Below are 20,068 nucleotides of genomic sequence, written 5' to 3'. Positions count from 1 at the left end.
CATAATGAATAATCCTTCTGATATCAATAAAGGTTAGCAACATCATTGCAACAAGTTCGCAAACTTAATTGTCACACCACGTATAATAGATAATTGCTAATTGTATGTCCCTATTTATCATTCACCAGCCTACTCCTAAAATTATTGCTGCTCTGCTAAGAAAACAATTCTTTCAAAGGCTAAATCCAGAAATTTTTGCAACAGATGTTTTAAAAAGGCACAGGTGTTTAAAAAGAGAAATTCACTTTTTAGTCATTTTGCATATTCATATCTGAAATTGCCAGAAAGCTTATAATGCTAGTATTCTGTAACTGGCTCTATTGCATTTGCATTATATGTTGACATTAGCCTTAGTCACATGATTGAATTTAAGCTGCCCTTCAACTTAAGTTGGTTGATTTTGTATTAAGTTGTAAGGAATAAAATTAAGAATATGTATAATATGTTGGATATTTACCAATTGTGTCTAAAAGAATTAGAAATATATATATATATGTATTAATTATATAATTATATATTAATTGTGTATTAATATATAATTATATATATTCGTATGATGTGTATTAATATATTAATTAATATATATTGTATATTATATATTAATCTATAATATATTATAAAATTATATACAACTATAATATGTATTATACAACATATAATATACATAATATAATATATATAATATATACTATACTTTATATATATATATATATACTTTATATATATGTATACACACACATATATATATATATATATATATATCTTTGGGGAATGGAACTGTACCTCTAACCACTTTATAATACGTAGGTCTTCTTTTTAACATTCATATATATCTTTAGAAATGTATTATGTAAAAAATAGAGTACATATGTTTAACATACAAATTCACTGTGGACAAATATCACAAACACAGGCCCCTAGTATTATTTATGACAGTTGAGAATGCCTATTCTTTGTATTCCTTTGACAATACTAGCCATAGTTCATAAGCACAGACACTTCAAAGTAACCAAAATCCTTTATCCCTTACACTTTCAGCAACCATTCCTACTTCCTGACCCCTAAATTGTCTCTACACATGAATCTCATCTACTTTCCCTAAATCAGTTCCACTATGTGCCTTACTTCTCCGCATGTCATCATGTAGTTTGTTTGTTTGTTTGTTTAAGAAATTAAGTTAGGCTGAGTAGCAAACATAGGCTAGCAGGGCTAGCTCTATATGCCCTTGTATTTGTAATTTCATGAAGAAGTTGTCAAAGGTTCAGATATAAGAGAAGTAAAACCAATGAATCACCGAAGTCGTGATCACTAAAAGTTTACTGTGCACTCACCAAAAAGGCAGTTTGCAAACCTGGAGTGCTCAAACCAAAACATGGAGTGAGGCTCAGGGGTATATTGTTATAAGGCAGCTTACTTACATAGTGGGGAAACAGTGACTGCTTATTCTTCACAGTTATTGGTTATAATATTAGAATTTTCAGTGGTTACGTCCTATCAACCTTGGGAAACAGTTCAAGTTTTGCTTACGATTTCCAGAGGCATAAGCAAGAAATGGCCGAGGTCAATCTAGTGTTGCAAAGCAAGCTAAATTAAGGTTTATTTCTATGGCTAAACTGGTTTTGTCTGCTCAGGGAATTTTCAAGGCTGGTCTCTTTTTTTTTTTTTAACAAAGTGAAAGTCAGTACCTTTTAAGAGCAGACGACTTAGTATCCACTTTACAATTTAGAAATAATTCTCTAATAAGAAGAGGTATACATGCCTCTGCGGATATATCCGCAATATACAATATATTTCACCAAAGCAACCTTAAAAGTTATAAAGAACTTAACCCAGAGCTGAGAATCGTTATTCTCTCTGTCTCTGTCTCCCTAATGAATAAAATAATAAGCTCACCCTCTGGTGGCCAAAATCAGAAATATACTTCCATTTTCCTGGTTTACATCCAAAATATGATTAGTGTGGTGTATTAAGTTTCTGCTTCATATGTAACCTACACCAAAAATAGACCTAAAAGAAGGCCACTGGTTTAAAAAACAAAATGAAACAAAACAGGTCTACTACAGTATCTAATGGAAAGTCAACAAAATTATTAAACAATTTAAGAATTGCTTCTAACAGCATTTGATACTTAACACTAATTTGGTTTTAAAATATTAGAACTGTAGAATTTTAAAGTAGGTAGGAATTACTAATTATTTAGTCTATTCCCCTCCCATTTAAAACTGCACACATAATCAGTGAAAAAATTAAATTTTTATTTCATTTTGTTTTAGTTGTTTTTAATGTTAATAAGACATGAAAAACAAAGTCTGAATACATGGTATTAAATAGCAATGAGACCTTTTTCTTATGTTTCTATTTTCAATTTACAAATAGCCTTAAGAATTAGAAAAAATACATACCTCGTATAAATTTAATTTTCTGACCTCTTTATTCAACCATCCAACAAATATTTATTGCTTATCTACTATGGTTTTTATGGCATATGCTAGAATTATAACTGTCCCTGCTTCTAGCCTAGTGAAGGGTACAGATAAACAGTAATTTCAGTACAGAGTAAAGAATGTGACAACAAAGAGTGAACACAAAGTATTAGGGCCATGAAAGTAGTCTTGGTTTGGTGAGTAATCAGGAAAGAATTCTAGAAAAAGGAATGTATTCGCTGAGATGTGAAGCAAGAAGAGAGAAGGAGGAAGGAAGACATCTTCAACAGGCAAGTAGGAAACATTACATCCAAAGGACCTGAGATGAGACAAAATGTGGAAATTGGGAGAAGCTACAGAACTATGATGGAAAAGAAGTCTGAACAGAACTGTCGGAGGTGGAAGAAAATCTGAAGAATACAGTGTCTCAGAAAGATCAACAGTGTCCAACACTGGAGAGAAGACGTTCAAGTACCCTCTGGATTTAATGACAAGGAAGTTATCAATGCCTAAGGGGGAAAAACTACTAGTTGAATTAACTGGAAAGAATGAATGGGAGTCAAGAAAGTGTGCATGGCAAATGTGGACAACAGAAATAATGATAAAGAGAGATGGGGAATGTAAGGTTTCTTAAAGAGTCTAGAATAGATGAAATAACAGTTGAAAAAAGCCACCATAGAGGGAATGTTTGTAGATAAAACTCATTCATAGGAAGCTTTAATGTGGACACTAAAGAGACAGGCAGGGATGGGACTTAGAACAGAAAAACTGGGAGCATCCAGATGTCTTTTGGTAAGCTGCATCTTTGTACTTTTTAAATTAAGCCACATGCAAATTTACCTTTGAAAATAATATGATTAATCTGTGTGAAATTACCCTGAAAAAGGAGAGCACCTCTTGAATTTAAAGAAAACATACTTATGTGTTAAGCAATTATATTTGGTTAGATAAAGAATTACTATCAACCTATGATCAAGTATTTCTGGACTTGAATTAAATTTTTCTAGATATTCTCATACCATTAAAAAAAAGGGACCCCAAAGAGCTTTTTGTTTATGTGGAATATTAAAGGCTAATACTTACTTTATTTGAAATTAAAATTTGTAGGGTGCTTTAGTGAATTTTTCATTTATAATTTGAAAATCTGTCATAATTTTTGTCTTTTAAAGACCTTATAGTGTCGACACTTGAAATATTCAATTCCTTTTTCTTAAATTCTGGTTGGTCTCAAAGCGATGCTACAACTTAACTGATGTCACAATATTATACGAAAACGTTGTGTTACATGGGATCAGATAAGGTACATTATTAATATCTATAAAGCCAAGAGGAGGTATCTTTCATCCTGTAAGTTCATGAGCAGATTTCTCATCAGAAACCATGGAGACCAGAGGGCAGTGGATTGATGTATTCAAAGTATTGAAGGAAAAGAACTATCAACTAAGAATCCTGTATCTGGCAAAACTGTCCTTTAAAAATGAGGGGGACACTTGGACATTCCCAGATAATCCACAGCTGAGAGAGTTCTTTACCACTAGACCTGCCCTGCATGAAGGGCATTCTTCAGCTTGGAATGAAAGGACACTGGGCCGTAACTCAAAGTCTTATGAAGAAATGAAGATTTCTGCTCTAAGGCAGTGCATGAATGATTATAAAAGCTGCTACTATTGCAACATTGGTCTGTAGCTCTCCTTTGTGTTTTCTACTTGACTTAAAAGACTCATGTATAAAAAAACAATTATCAGTCTATGTTTTGGGACACACAATGCATAAAGATGTAATTTGGTGACATCAATAGCAGGGTGGGTCTGAGCTGTGAAGAAGCAGTTTTCATATGTTCTAGAAGTTAAACTGGTATAAATTCACATAAGAGTGTTCTAACTTGATGTTAAGTCATTCAGGTGACAAAAATATATTTCTCATGTACGTTTGGTCTTCATCAGGGGTTCTTGGCTCACAGCACCCTTGGAATTTCCTGAGCGATTTGAGCAATGGGAACATTGTTTTTTATATTTGGTCTCTTGTCCTCAGTTCCTGAAATCACTTCAGAGCTATCAAGGTGAAATGAGTTTCTTGTTAGTCATAATAAGTCCCTTTTTAACACCATTGGGTTTGTGTTAATGGGCTTGACCTTCCTAGAGGATCTGACTGTGGCCCTGTCTTGGTCGTCTACCATTTAAGCATTACTTAGGCTTTACGTTGCTTCTTGGTGGATGACCAGTAGCACAAGTGGCTTAAAATAAGGGTTAAGAACCTCCTAGCCACCCGCTGAGAGCCTTGGCTGTGGCCCACGGCAGAGGCTGGGGTCACACCATCAGGACGTCCAGCATAGAGTAAATCTTTGATGTCTGTTCTGGTCAACTCCGGGCTGGGTTGGGGAGTGCTGGTCCCCGATTCTGGGCTGGGTTGGGGAGTGCTGGTCCCCGATTCTGGCCTGGGTTGGGGAGTGCTGGTCCTCAACAGCAGGCTGACTAGAGAACTGGCAGGCTCTTTGGCCTTCTGGCCTGGTGGCTTAACCTTGCTGGTTGGGGAAGGCCTGGGGCTGTTCAAATCTGAGTAACAGAAGGGCTTAACTTTGATGGTGCAAACCTTTACCTGGGGTTCTTTGTGCTGAGGATCAGGTATATGCCCATCAGTCTGTTGTAACTCCTGCGTGTCACTGACTCAATATGCTCCTGCTCAAACCCCGTCTTCATCATCCTGTGGGTCACCCAGGGGTCCATGTTGTCACAGGGTGGCTCAGTGTAGGTCTGAGTTCCTCCTTTTGGCTCAAGTTTAGCCATCGCTCCTTCATCGGGTTTTCTAGCATGGCTCTGTCGCTAGGGGTGGACAGTCATTAACTTCTTTAAGATTCTGAGGCACTCGTAGGACATGTAAGAGGGACATGGATGCACCCTCTCAGAACCCGCTGCCGGAGCATAACGAAGCATCTTCGTGTGAACGGCGCAGTCCCACTGGTCATCTTATAGAGCACCACTCCCAGCTCCACACGTCTATCCCGGGGCTGTCACAGTTTTGGCCCAGGAAGAGAAGTTGCCGCAGACCATACTTGGCTTACGGCCAGTGAATTTCTTATTGAGGCCAAAGCCTATAATTACATTCATTTCTGAATCTAGAAGCACATTCTCTGGTTTCAGGTCCCTGTGCACGACGTCCTGCTGGTGGCAGTATTGCAGGGCAGATACCAGCTGCCGGAACATGCGGCAGGCCTCGCTCTCACTCAGGCGGTCATGGTGTTTCAGACAACGGTGTATGTCCACTCCACGCACAAGCTCCATAATCAGGAATGGTCTGTGCTTCGTCTCAATGATCTCAACTAACTTCACAACGTTTGGGTGGCTCAGTACAGTACCCTCAGACAATGAACTTCTAACAAGCCCTGCTGGTGAATGGCTTTGACAGCCACCTCTGCCCCTGTCAAAATATGCCAGGCCAACGTCACCTTGCCAAAGCTTCCCTGGCCTATGGTGTTCAGGAGCTTGTAGTGGTCAATACTGGGCTCCTTGTCAGTAGAGATGGCTGCAAGGTCATGTGACATGGTGACCCGCTAACTACACTAACACATAATACTAGCTGTCAATGCTAACTATGCTAACAAACAGTACTAACTATGCTCAGTATGTTAATTAGTTGTAACAATGCTAATCTGTGCTTACTAATGATGCCAATAAATGATACTAACTATACTATGCTGATACTAACAATGAGAACTAGGCTTACTAACGATGCTAATAAGTAATAGTAAACAATGTTAACTGTACTAAATGTACTAACATGCTAACTATACTAACTTAAAAAACTTTTAAAGGAAAAGAATGAGGAAAATAAAAAATAGAGAAAAAATGAGAAAAGAACAAAGATAAGAAAAGGAAAAAATAAAACTGAGAAAAGAGGACAAAGAAAATGGAAAGTTATAAAGAAAATAAGAAAAAGTGTAAAGACAAAAGAAAAAATTAACTAAACAAAAGAAAAAAAGGAGAAAACAAGCTAACTGGTCGAAGTCCAACAGGTCACCACAAATCAGCTTCCTGGGCTATTAAAGGACAAAACCTCAGCCCAGCCAGAACCTTATATAGGATTTTTTGTAATTCCATCACAAGGTCAGAGTAAGATATGAACAATCACAGCTGGGCATAAGCCACATGATTTTCTCACTTATTGATGTCAAGACCCCTTTACTCTGGAGGTAAAAAGGAGCCCACAGAGCTTTTTGTTTATATGGAATATTAAAAGCTGATATTTACTTAAAAAAAAAAAGTGTATAGGCTTTTGTAGAATTCATTGAGTATTGTTTATTAAAAGCTTACCTGTAATTTTATTTTGATTTGCTATTCATAAATAAAATGTGGGCAGATTTTCCCCTAAGTAAGGACACGCATTAAAAAATGATTTATATTTAATAATAAAGTATATAATATAGCACAAAATGTAAATGCATACAAATTAGATTATTTATGTACATCAGTTAAGTTGATTAGCATTTAGTTGATCAACAAATAACAGACTAAACCTGAAATAATTCTTCTTAGTTTGATAGTCTCACGTAGAATTATTTCCTAAAAACAATATTTACGACATAAGGGAATACACACAATAATATATCCATTCTTGTCGTTCATTCAGAGGCATTACATGTTGACAAACCTGTATATAAAAACAGAATGCTTTTACTTTTTTTATATATAGTGTTATTTTTGGCTAACTTTTCAATAGGACAATATTTCTAGACCCTATGTAAAAAATATCCCTGTGCATATAAAATTCTATAACATGTGTCCTTAGCAGGGACCTGCAACCTATGATCTGATGTCTAACAGGATAATCCAGCCTAAATTCTACACTAATATAATAGTTGATAGTTGGTGTTTGTGAATGTGGGTAAAAAGGGGTAGTAGGAAGGGGAGTAAATATCTTTTCCTTACTACCGAGAATATTTTTAAAAACCTTCATTGGGACAACAGAAAAGATCATCTCTCTTTATCCCGTTCTAGATGTTTTAGGATTTCAGGGATAGTATGGAGAGAGAAGGGTGTTTCCTTTTTTCCCTTCACTAGACTGATTTCAGAGTCTACTATCTGTCCCTGCCTTTGAACTCCTGATTAAACTCAGAGTTCTGCTAACACCAGAACTACAGCTGTTCCTGGCTCTTTCTTGACTTAGTTAGTTATCTAAAAGTCAGAAGCATTTTCTCTTTCAGGTTATCTTAGAAAATCTAAATAATGTACATAAAAGTATTTTCGATGATCAAAATTCCTATTGCTATTAACACCATTTTGTATTTCTATATGATGTTCAAAAGTGCTTTCATGTACATCATTTTATCTTTACATTAACCTTGTGAAGTACCTGAAGCTGGTGATATTATATTAATTTTACACTTAAAGAGATTGGAACAGAGGTTAAGTGAATGCCCCATAATCACTGAACCAAATAGTGAGAACTGGATTAGAACCAAAGTGTCCTATCTCCTAGAATGAGATGATACTAATACGAATATCATATGTAAAATATTTTTCCACTTTATCTCATATATACATTGATTCACAGCATTAATAGCAAAAACGTTTTTTCAAATTGATAAAACAAAAGCTTTCATTAGAAAACAGTACATTACCATTGTAGACTTTGGTGCCACTTCTACTGCAAATATGTTGAGTCCTCTGTTATTTATGCAGTTTCTACTTAGCTCATTGTTGATGTGAATAATCACTTTGTTATCTGTCTGTAAAAAAAGATTTTATAAGTTGATAGTCCTTTCCTTAATAAATACAGACAAATACAATGATAATTATTAAACCCTTTGTAAGTCTTGTGACAGGTATTCACAGGGTTCTATAGGAACACAGAAAACAGTATAAAAATACTGAAACATTGGCTGAGACTGGGGTATCAAGGAAGACTGTACGGAAGAAGTGATACTTGAGATAACAGATCATAGACACTAGCCTCTAGGATGGATAGGAAGCAAGACAAAGCAGAATGAAGCTGAAAATTATAGAAATGCAAGTCAATGTACTCCCTTGCGAAAGAACCTGCAGTAACTTCCTAGTGCCAACAGAGGGGGCAGTTTAACATTAGAGTACCCAAATTCATTTCAGCTCTTCGGCTACTTAGCTGTGTCACCTTTCACAAGTTAACACTCCTGTGCTTCAGTGTCCTTGTGTGTAAAAGGGGGATACTATTTACCTCATTGGGTTGTTGTGAGAAGTAAATGTGTTAATATATGTAATGTGCCTGGCACATTGTAAGACCTAAAATGTTATCACTTCATTTTGGTGAAGGAAGTTTAGTTTTCCTTGAGGGAACTGAAGGAGGTGGGGGGTTGAAAACTGATACAGCAGAGCCCCCTTCTACCCTTATAGTCCTAATAAAAAATAGAGGGCAGTAAGAGAAACATGCTGGGTTTTAGGACTCACCCTTCCAAGTTTTATAATCCATTGGAAGATTGCAATCTATTAGCTGGGGACCCTAGCTTATTTCATCAACTCCAAATTTATCTTGTTTTCATGGTAACGTATATAATCTGGACCAATTCTACCTTTGTTATTTATCTTCCTGATATTCTTCCAAACAAAGCTCTCTGTTTCTGCAAAGAAGATAGTCTCCCTCTTTCCTCTATACCTCATATTAACCCTTTTTCATGTTTCTCCTTACAATGTTTCCTCTACTTCTAAGGACTGTCTTTCTGTGCATCTAAAGCCTGCTGTCCTTCAAATCCCACACATGCTCAAATCCCACATCACAGTCCCCTTCCCTCTCATCACAAATCTCTCCCCAATTTCTGTAGTCCAAATTAACATCAACTATAAGAGACACAAATACAATGAAACTATTGCACACACAAAAAATGTATATGTTTAACATTTAATTATTCTCTGATCTTTCTTGAGAGTATTAATTTTGTCTTTCCCACTAGTCCATAAACTCCTTGAAAGCAGATATCATGTTACACTTTCTGGTAGCCCTTACTGTGACTAAGAGGGTTAGTTCCATAATGAATACTCACAATGACTCAATACTAAGCCAAATCTTAAGCACCCTAAGAAATTTAAGGCAGGCATAAAAATAATGAAAAGCTTATCCAGGAACTAAAAGAAATAAGCCAACAGTTCTAAAAAACCTACCTATGTTGAGTAAGGTTTTATGAAAAGTCATAATTTCTAGAAAACTGGGTATCTCTACCTTTAAGAATTTATGCATGTATTCTCTGCAATATCAATAGTAGCAGGGAGGATGGCCAAATCTAGAAATAACTGGCTTAATAAAAGTAGGTCCTGGACAGTGGAATATATTTTAATTAGATAAGATGATAGTCTGTAAGATTTCCAATACTATAAACTTCGTGGAAAACATTGGGCTAAATTTTTTTTTATAGTTTTTTAAAACATGATGTTTATTATTTTAAATAGTTATGTCTGTGTGACGACTTTTAGTAACAAACTAAATAAAATACTTTGTACCCAGATTATGCTCCATCTCCACAGATCTCCAAATGTTTAATTTCATAATATTTTAAGAGGGGAAAAAAACAATTATCTCAAGCCTTTAAAATAATACATAAAAATTATCATGCCCAGTGTGACTTAGAAATCTGAGGAGAAAGAATAATTGCTTATTATAAATATTGTTAATGTAATGGGGTATTTAATTACTATGCAAGAAGAGAGTAAGAAAGAAGATGGAACACATTAGTAAACTTTGCAAGTTATGAGAACCGCCTCTTAACGGATACCTTGTTTTCAATAACTGAAGTTATCCAGGTGTCATACTTGTAGGTATGTACAATGATATTGTCATAGCCATCCATTACTTTGGCATCGCCTTTGTGAAGGACAGATGTACAAATGGCCTTCTCAAGTTGCCCGCTGCATGCCTCCATCTGGACAGCTTTAAGTCTTGGCTTGCATTTGTCTGCATAGATATCGATGACAAATGGGCACGCCTAATATGAAAGAAAAAGCAAACCTTGTTACAGCCTTTTGACAGAATTTAAAATAAATTATGTATTATTAATACGTCTATCATATGATTTAAGAAGATGCACTGCACCTTCTACCTTGTCCTTCTGATACTTTCAGAGGAGAATTTTAGTACAATGAATTAAGAAATAAAAAAGCACGACATTCTGATTTTTGTTTAGCATATTAACTGATAATATTCACAGAAAAGAAAACTGCAACCTCCAGCAAATCAGTAATACCTCCTTTAAGCCATTGTACCACCCCTCCATTTGGCTGAAGGCGAACTCATGTCATCTTAGTTATTTAATTTCCTTTTCTAACTTTAAGGCTACAGAAAGAACTCATCAAAAGGCTCTAAATGAATTACTATGTTTACAAATGAAACTTAATGGATGGATTTAGAGCACCGAAAAGAACTAAATGTATAAAAATGAATTCACAGTTCATAGTTAGTGTAAAAGCATCTTTGAAATCTCAGATCTAAAAGGACTGCGCATTTGGAAATGGATTTTTCTACTGTCTACCTTTTCGTCCTTACCACAACCTACAAGATGCCACACACACTAGTCTTCACCTCTCCATCCAACCCGGTTTCGTGCTTCGCTACTGGTGCCCCAGCTACTCTGATCGTTCAGATCCTAGAACAAATGAAGCTTTTCCCTATGTCTGAGGCTTCACCTGGAGTGCTCACTCTGTGTGAAACATTTTTTCACATCTGCAGAGAGACCGGCTCTGGTCTCCCAATTTCCTTCATTCCCCTACTGTTCTCTATTTTGGCCTCTGGCTTGTTTCTTTCAAAACACTGTTGAAATGATTTTATTTACTTTTCATTTAATTAATTAATCATTCTCCTTCATGGAATGTAAATTCCATGAGGGCAGAAATTTTGACTATTTTTATTCATCGTTGTATCCTCAGTGCCTCTTTATTACAAGCTTACCACATGGTAGGCATCCAATAAATATTTGTTGAATAAATAAGTGAATTTACACACTCTTTTATTTGGGGGAGAAAAGATAAAGGTCTAAAGTTAGTAGAACATCAATACACATTTTTATTTAAAAATTTTTAAAAATATTTTAATGACTCCAACCTTTGGCAATAATAAACTCACCTTTTTAAAGAAAGAGAAGAATGAAAATAATTGGATTAGAAAGCAGAAGATCCGGGTTTGTAATTGGATTTTGCCGTTTAATAGGTACATGACTTGGGGAAGTCACTTAACTTCTATGAGGCTTAGTTTCTTTACCGAAAAAGTGGGATTAAATAGTACGTATTCTGCCAAAGGTTGTTAGAACTAATAGGTGACTGTGTGAAAATATCCCATTATGTTGAATTCTAAAAAAAAAAAAAGATTATTTATAAAAATTAAAAGAATGATTGTGGACTTTTTCAGTATTAAATAGATTCTGGTATTATTTTGCCATTTTTAATGTCTTGGTTATCAGTTTTAGTCAACTGAAGAGTATCAATATTTAAAGATTTGCTGAAAGTAAGAATCTTAAAAGGTCTTTGTTAAAGACATGTTTTCTAAAATTTTTAAAATAAAATCATATCTACTCTAAAAAAGCTGCCCTACAGCCTGGACGTCAGCCCACAGGAGTGTAGACTGTCATGGCAGCCTCCGGTGCATGCTTCTCTGAAACATTTATATCGGTCCCCTGTCCCCAGGATGTCACACCATGGTGAGCACTACTGTGGGGATACTCTTTCACAGCTACTACAAAAGGAATCATGTGCCTTCATATCTAGACTTGGCTTGTCTGGTGTGAGTGGTTGCAAGACTACAGGGGCCAGTCTCAAATCATAATTTGTACAGAAACACTGGGTGGCAGACTGAGAGGCCGTCCCTGTTCTAGAGGTGCCCCACAGATGTTCCACTGACTGGTTGTGTGGGATGACAGCGCATCTGGGCTGTAGGAGCAAACAAAGCTTTGGCTGTTACTGTGGCCTCTGCACTGATCACCTGAACATACATATATTGCTGCAGAGGCTAGAAAGTGAAAACAGGAGGAAGAGCCCAGGGTGTAGCTTTTGTGACTCCGCAGACTAAAGTGGCAGGAAATAGTGACAAACAATTAAGATCATTTCTGAGTGTTTTTCCTGCCACTGATGCAGGGCTGCACTTTCCAAAGCATCAGTCAACATTTCTCAGCCTCTGGTTGGGGAAAAAAGTGGGAGAATCCAGACTTTTGTTTGAACGATTGTTACATAGACATGTTATAGGAACTGCACATGTTTAAGCTGATTATTTTTGACAGAAGGTGCGCCTGCACCCATTGAAACAAACAGTCAAAATCATAACCACTTATGGACTCATGCTAAAAACTGCCTTCATGGCAACTAGACTGACTTAGTTTTTCTTTCTTTATGTAATTTCTATGTTTTATATTATGGTTTCCTTCCTTCATGCTGCATAATAACTTTGAGGTTCACAGGTGTCACTTATGTTAAATATTTCATTCCTTTTATTGCTGAGTATTCTGTTCTGTGGCTATCCACAATGTGTTTACATTCAAATGCATTAATAGAAGACATTGGGCTTGTTTCCACTTTTTCACTCCAGCCCCTCACCCCATGAGAAAGTTATCACCCTGAATTCTCACTTCCTCAAACAATGTCTCCCACTTCCTTTCTCCCCCCTAACGTTCATCTCTTTTGTTGAACTTTTTCCTCCGATTTCCCACATTGCAACTCTGCTCTTGCTGAATAAACTTTCGCTGGTTAAAAAAAAAAAAAAAAAAAGCTGCCCTATTATTTTTTCTGTTCATGGGCTTTATCTTTTATTTATCTATTTTCTTTATCCTACTAAGTTAATATAGGAAGCATGCAACAAAGTAAAAGAAGTCCTGTAGAAGCTGATGTACTATATTATAGATACTGTAGAAATACTTTGAAAGTGCTATATGAGAAATATTATAAAAGCACTTTAGAAATACTATAAAAGTACTTTTAACAGATCATTATACTATGAACGAAAAAGGGGTATGAAATAAACCTCACAAGTCTGGGGAGGTGGGGGGTACATGGCAGACCTGACAAGTTCAGTGACCAGAAGTAACCACACATGATGGTCTGATCACAATTTTCTACCTGGGCAGGTTACGGTGGGCAGTCACGTCCCAGGCCTGTAGCTTCCTTGGCCAAGGTCAGTCTTTACCTTAAGCAAGCCCTGTCCACTGTTCTTATGAGTCTAGAGAAACATACTTGTGAAATGTCAGAGCAATTCTCTTTTCTAGTCCCCTCAAAGGTAACACCACAGGCACCAGAGCACACGATCACAGAACCCCATTATTGCCTTGTTTCCCAAACACCATCTCTCTGTGCTGTAAATGTTAATTATTAACTATATCCTAGCTATCAAAGTAAAAGAAGTATATGTCTCTCTTTTCTGCTTTTTATCCAATCCTAGAGATTTCCCCACTTTGCTTTCTCCCACCCCCTTAATCTACCACCGATGGATTTCACGTAACCCTCCTTACATCTTCTCCTTTGATTCTAAGCTATAAATAAGCTGCAAACTGCCATTCTCCGGAGCATTTTTTCAATCTCTTGAGATTCTGCTTCCAGGCATGTCCTCAAAATTTGGTTCAACTAAACTCTTGTAAGACTTTTCTATAGGCTGGACGTTCTTTCATCGATAATACTAAGCCAAAGATTCTGACTAAACTCCTTACATAAAACAACAATAAAACAAATCCATGGAGAAGGTCAAGAATGCCATTGTAGATACACAAAATCTGGCCTGACAAATTCTGAAAAGAAACACTGAGATGATCAGATTTGAAGACCCATGGGGATAAGATCTGGCACCCGGACACTAGATAAGATCCTCTATGAAACAACTCATTGCTATAGAGATAAATTGGCTATAATATTAAACACCGAGGAAGACTTTCCTAGAATAATGAAGGATGTGGTCAGTCCATGCTTTATCTGTAACTAGATTAACCTGGAAAAATTGTGGTACATGAACTGAGAATATGTTCTAAAAGACTCTCTGAGCACTTCCAAATTGGTTTTATACAGTTGACTCTTCCTCTATGGTTTATGAATATGTACTACTAATAGAATACATCTATTTTCAGGATGGGTCAAAATATTTCCCTATTGAAACGCCACAATCATCATCACGGCCTAGGACATTCCAGATTATTGATTCTGACACATTTAACTGGAACAATTATTCATGAATTTTTATTACTTAAGGGTTTGCTCCTTACTCAAAAATATTTTGTCTTTATCCTTCCCAAACCTCTGGAAAAAAATGAAAAGGGCCTTGACAGAACTGGAAAGGTATATCCTTTAAAGATCTTAAATTAAGGTTCTCCAGAGAACCTCCAGAAGCAGACAGCCCGCAGAATTAACGAGAACCTTTGAACAAGCACATGGGCATATGAAGTAAGCAGCTTCCTCTCAAGACCACTGGAGCAAGATTTTTCTATAGGTTACACTCTTCTTTGCACACTCATGTTTATTCAAAGCTTTCCTCTTCACTGATTTAAGGGTTTACATGGCTGACTTGGCCTACCAGGTTCTCCTTATTAGTAACAATAACTTGCCCAAGTCTAAGTTTTAAGAAAATGCATTTAAACTATGAGAAGTACACAATGTAACATCTACTATTTGTTATAACACCAAGAAACAATACATCTACGGTTCCACTAAGGATAATTACATCTCTTGTGCAGCTCCTCTGTGGAAATCGGACTATTTAATGCCAAACCAGAACTAAGGTTAATGACTTTGTACAGCTATTAGTCAGGCCACTCCAAGGATGTGACTCCTCAACACCCTCAGTGGGTTATATTTCCTGAAATACACTCCAAAAGCATAAGTCATCTTTGCTAGAAAAAGATTCCTGAAGATAGTGATTACATTCATAACAGTCACACTCTAGCTAGTCATAAAAAAAACTGTTCCTTCACATTGGCTGACATAGTAATTAATATAGCCTAAGTCCTGGGGGCACAACAAACCAGTTTAAATTCCTTAATTCAAGCAGTTACAGATAATAAAAAAGTCTTGATTTTCTTTTGACCAACCAGGATGGAATCTGTACCAATGCTAACACTACAGCTTGTACAGGATTAACACTACAAATAAAACCACCTTCAATTAATTCAAAGAGCTAACTACAAAAGGTTCTATAAGGAAGACTTTGGGAATCCTTGGGGCTTTTCTTGGCCAAGCTTGGAAAAAAACCGAGGGCCATGATTCTGGAGTGCCCGCCAGTCAGTTCCTTCTTATAATACTTCTAGTTATACTTGTTTGTCTCAGAGTTTAAATGTTGTCCAGAATCTCAAAATGCTTCTGAACAGTCTCTGTCCCAACAGATGACTTAAAGACAAAAACAGGATGAAATCATGAAATCATGAACGCACAAACTGAAAATCATATCTCCACTGATGAAACCTCTTCTTCAAAGAGAATCAACGACAGTGGTGAGTGAATTTGATTGTTTCTTCTATAGCTTTAGCGAGATGAAAATCAAGAGGGGAGGCTGGGAACAAAACAGTTCCCACAAACTTATGAAAAATACCAAACCTTCTGTTGTCTTGGGAACAAGTAGTCATCAGAACTGCTTTAAACCTGTTCAAATGATATACAACAGCTCATCTCAATGAACCAGTGTCAGCTCTTCACTTTGGAAAGTCAGGAACAGAGTCATGTCAATAAATACACTGCTGAGCACCAATCAAGTGTCACCAGAATAACCAGGTTTCCCCCAAATCCTATGTAAATAAAATGAGTATTCTGCTCTGCATGGAGATAATGTAACTAACCAGCACAGCGCTCCTTTACAGTAAGCAATCAATTCAGTTTTGTCTTTTTATTTCAGTTATTGAGCAGTGGTCTCAGCATCCTTGACAATTTCACAGTAGATATTATTTTACCTTTTGAATTTTCAATGGTGTGAATATATTACATATTCAGTAAATGAATAAATAAACTTTAAATTTAAAAAGTTTTATCTCAAAAATCCTTTTTGCCTATGGTTTCTAAGGTCAATGGCATCAGTAAATACTATAAAATATTTTAAATTGCTCTTAACTAAATTCTCTATTAAGTGAAAACATGTGTAACAGACAATATTATTCATAGATTAGATGCTGATTCTGTACCATGGTTAAAATGTGGGTTTTATTGAATGTTAGATTAAAGTAGGATATTAAAAGTTAATGTAATTTTTCATCTCCTTTACTAATAATGGCAAACAAAATTATAGAACACTTTTCAGAAAACAGGCTTATGAAGGATTTTGAATGATGGCAAAACTAGGAATTAAACCAAAGTCGCAATATACCCAAAACTTAAAATTTGTTGGTGCTGGTGTTACCCTCCTAAGTTGTTTTATTCGTAGAAAGGACAGATACTATTTTTTAATTTTAAATGTAAAAACAAATGAACTATTCTCTAATATGTAGCCTGAAACTCTTCAGTTCTTTATTTTAAATCTGACACCAAAATACAGAATTTAAGGAGGCCTAATGTTTATTATTCCTCTGGTTTATTCAACTTCTATACCTATCATGTTTATAAATAATAATGTTAATAGCTAATACATACACAGTGCCATGAGCCAAGAACTGTCCCCAGTGTTTTACAAATATTAACCCAAGGACTATCCTTTGTCAAAAGATCAGAATTCCAGTTCTCATGTAGACACATTCCCCTTATTCTAAGACAGGCTTTCTTCTGTTAGGACGAAGAGCTTCCCTACAGAAAAGAGACTGGCAACACAAACAGCAACCACCAATTAAGAAATATGTTGTTTTAAATTACAATCATTTTTCTGTAGATCATATGTTTAAATACCTTTGTTCCTGAATTATTTCAATGCTGGTAGTTTCTAAATTTCAGCTAAAAATAGGAACTTGTATAAACACACACTATTGCACCCAGGATTCATTTACATACTGAAGTTCAAGAATTTGAATGCCCAATTCAAAAGTCGTGTGTCTGGAAAATGTTCGTGGGGTAAAACATTCTGTACAATACACCCACTCTCAAACTTTCAGATTGCTTTACCTCTGTCAGCTCCAGAGCTTTATTGTAGCCCATCGAGTGCAGAGTGACCCAAAGGTCACGAGGATCTCCTTCGCGGTCATTGGCTTCCATTAGGTTCAGATCCATAAAGCCCTGTCTTGTTAGTTCATTCTTCTTTGTATCAAAATTCTCTGTGAAAACAACCAAAAGTTCTTTTTTATATAATTTTAAAATTCATACACTTAATAAAATGTCTATTATGTATTACTCATAAATGTTTATCTGAACGGAGGCCTTATGAATCTGTGAGCCATGTAAAAGTGGAATAAGAATGGCTCAAAATATGCCTGAGAGATACCATTCTAATGTCCCACAATGCAGCATAATAATTATCACAGAGCATGATTTAGTTTTTCAACAAAGTCTAAAGTTATAAGTAATGCAAATACATTCCAAAATTAGAGGAAACTGTAATTTTTCTGGGTAAATTTCAACCTGCCTGTTTATGAAGAGTAGATACTAATATATATTTCAAAAAATTAAACTGCTTCATATACATTTGCCACTTAAAACCAGCAGAACCTGGATAAATTTCATATAATACCCCCCAAACTACTAGTGTTTCAAAAATGGAAATGGGGATGGTGCCAGATTTAAGAAGACTGCTATATCTCTAATTATTCTAATTTTAATCAAACTGTCCTCTGGTCCTTAAAAACTGTTAGATAATAGGAAACACTTTGGAGTTCATGAATGTCCCAGACAAACCCAAGTACGTCCATTTCAATATTATTTGTAAGCAAAAATAAATTCACCTAGAAGTATCTAGATATGTGTAATTCCTGAATTTGTCTATAATATAGATAATAAACAGCTGCTTATTATGGATTATATTCTGTTAACTGCCCTACAGCATGAAAGATTGCATGTTCCAACTCCCATCTGTAATATACCCTAGGGAAATGGGTACTCTAATTTGAGATATCTCTTTTGTATGCATTACTGTGAGAAAAACAGCAGAGACAGAACTGTTGAAAACTGGTTGACTGATTGATACACGTAGTTTAAAATATTTAGAGTTTGGAAAGTGACTCATAACTTTTACAAGGGAAACAAAGTAAATGAAGATTAAATTAGATCAGAGAAATGGTAACCACTAAAATGGAGGCTGGAGTTACTTTGTAGAAAAGCAAAATGAAAGAAATTAATATTTCATACATAATACAAAGAAATTATTACTTTCAAGGAAATGTATCTAGATACTGCACTATAGAGACTATCAATAACTAATCTACTTTAAAACTTAAAATTATCAATCCTCCATTAATTTTTTAAAAGTTTATTAATACCCAAGTTCAAGACTTATTATAAAGCTATAGTAATTAACAAAGTGTGGTATTGTCAAAAGATTAGACTAATAGATCAGTGCATAGAATAGAAAGCTCAAAATAGACCCATACAAATATATTCAAATCATATTTGACAAAGGAGCAAAGTCAATTCAATGGAGAAAGGATAGTCTTCTCAACAAATGGTGCTGAAACAACTGTAATATTGCAAATATTTTTTGCGTCCACATGCAAATAAATCTAGACAAGGACCTTACATCTTTCACAAAAATTAACTCAAATGGTTCATAGAACAAAATGGGAAGAGACCAAATTGGTCATAGAGCCAAAACACAAATCTATAAAACTTCAAGATTACAGGAGAAAATCTGGGTGACCTTGTGTATAAGTTTTTAAACAACACCAAATGCATGATCCATGAAAGAAAAAATTGATAAGTGGGACTTCATTAAAATTAAAAATTTCTGCTCTGTGAAAGACAATATTAACAGAATGAAAAGACAAGCTACAGGCTGGGAGAAAATACTTATAAAACACATACCTGTAAAGACTTGTATCTAATATATGCAAAGAACTCAACAATAAGAAAACAAACATCTTAATCAAAAAATGGGCAAAAGATCTGAACAGACTCTTTACCAAAGAAGATATACGGATGGTAAATAAGCAAATCAAAAGATGTTCGATGTCAAATATCATTAAGGAATGGCAAAATAAAACAACAATGAGATACCACTACACACCTATCAGAATGGCTAAAATCCAAAACACTGAAAATACCAAATGATGACGAGGATGTGGAGCATTAGGAATCCTCGTCCATTGCTGGTGGGAATGCAGAACGATACTGCCACTTTGGAAGACAATCTGGCAGTTCTTTCAAAGTTAAACATAGTTTTGCTGTACCATCCAGCAATCAATTAATTGAAATGATTGAAATGAGTTGACAACTATGTACCCACAAAAATCTGCACATGAGTGTTTATAACAGCTATATTCATAATTGCCAAAAATTGGAAACAATCAAGATGTCCTTTAATAGGTGAATAGATAAACAAACCATGGTACCTTCATCTGATACAATATATTACTCAGCACTAAAAAGAAATGAGTTATCAAGCCACAAAAAGACATGGAGGAAACTTAAATGCATATGGCTAAGTGAAAGAAGCCAGTCTGAATAAGCTATGCATTGTGTGCTATTCAACAATTTAATACTCTAGAAGATACAAAACTATAGAGACAGTAAAAAGATCTGATTACCAAAGGTTTGAACGGATGAACAGGTAGATAGGTGGAGCAAAGGGGATTTTTAGGGCAATGAAGTGATTCTACATGATACTGT

At 35.5% G+C, this 20,068-nt stretch overlaps 1 protein-coding gene across 2 annotated transcripts in view; it reads right to left on the bottom strand.

Annotated features, from left to right (window-relative positions):
* Positions 1–2,234: 2,234 nt before the first annotated feature.
* Positions 2,235–20,068, bottom strand: part of EFCAB7 (EF-hand calcium binding domain 7) — a 50,539-nt gene continuing 32,705 nt past the window's right edge. For both annotated transcript variants that reach the window (XM_019731483.2, XM_019731490.2), the window contains 4 exons: positions 17,417–17,565; positions 10,156–10,365; positions 8,038–8,145; positions 2,235–7,067 (listed from right to left, as the gene is read on the bottom strand). In XM_019731483.2, coding sequence (XP_019587042.1) covers positions 6,993–7,067; positions 8,038–8,145; positions 10,156–10,365; positions 17,417–17,565 — 542 coding nt within the window. In that variant the 3' untranslated portion in view covers positions 2,235–6,992. The remainder of the gene's footprint in view (positions 7,068–8,037; positions 8,146–10,155; positions 10,366–17,416; positions 17,566–20,068) is intronic.

Source organism: Rhinolophus sinicus, linkage group LG06, assembly GCF_036562045.2.
Source record: "Rhinolophus sinicus isolate RSC01 linkage group LG06, ASM3656204v1, whole genome shotgun sequence".
Classification (NCBI taxonomy): Eukaryota; Metazoa; Chordata; class Mammalia; order Chiroptera; family Rhinolophidae; genus Rhinolophus; species Rhinolophus sinicus.
This window is presented reverse-complemented; position numbering and strand designations above follow the sequence as displayed.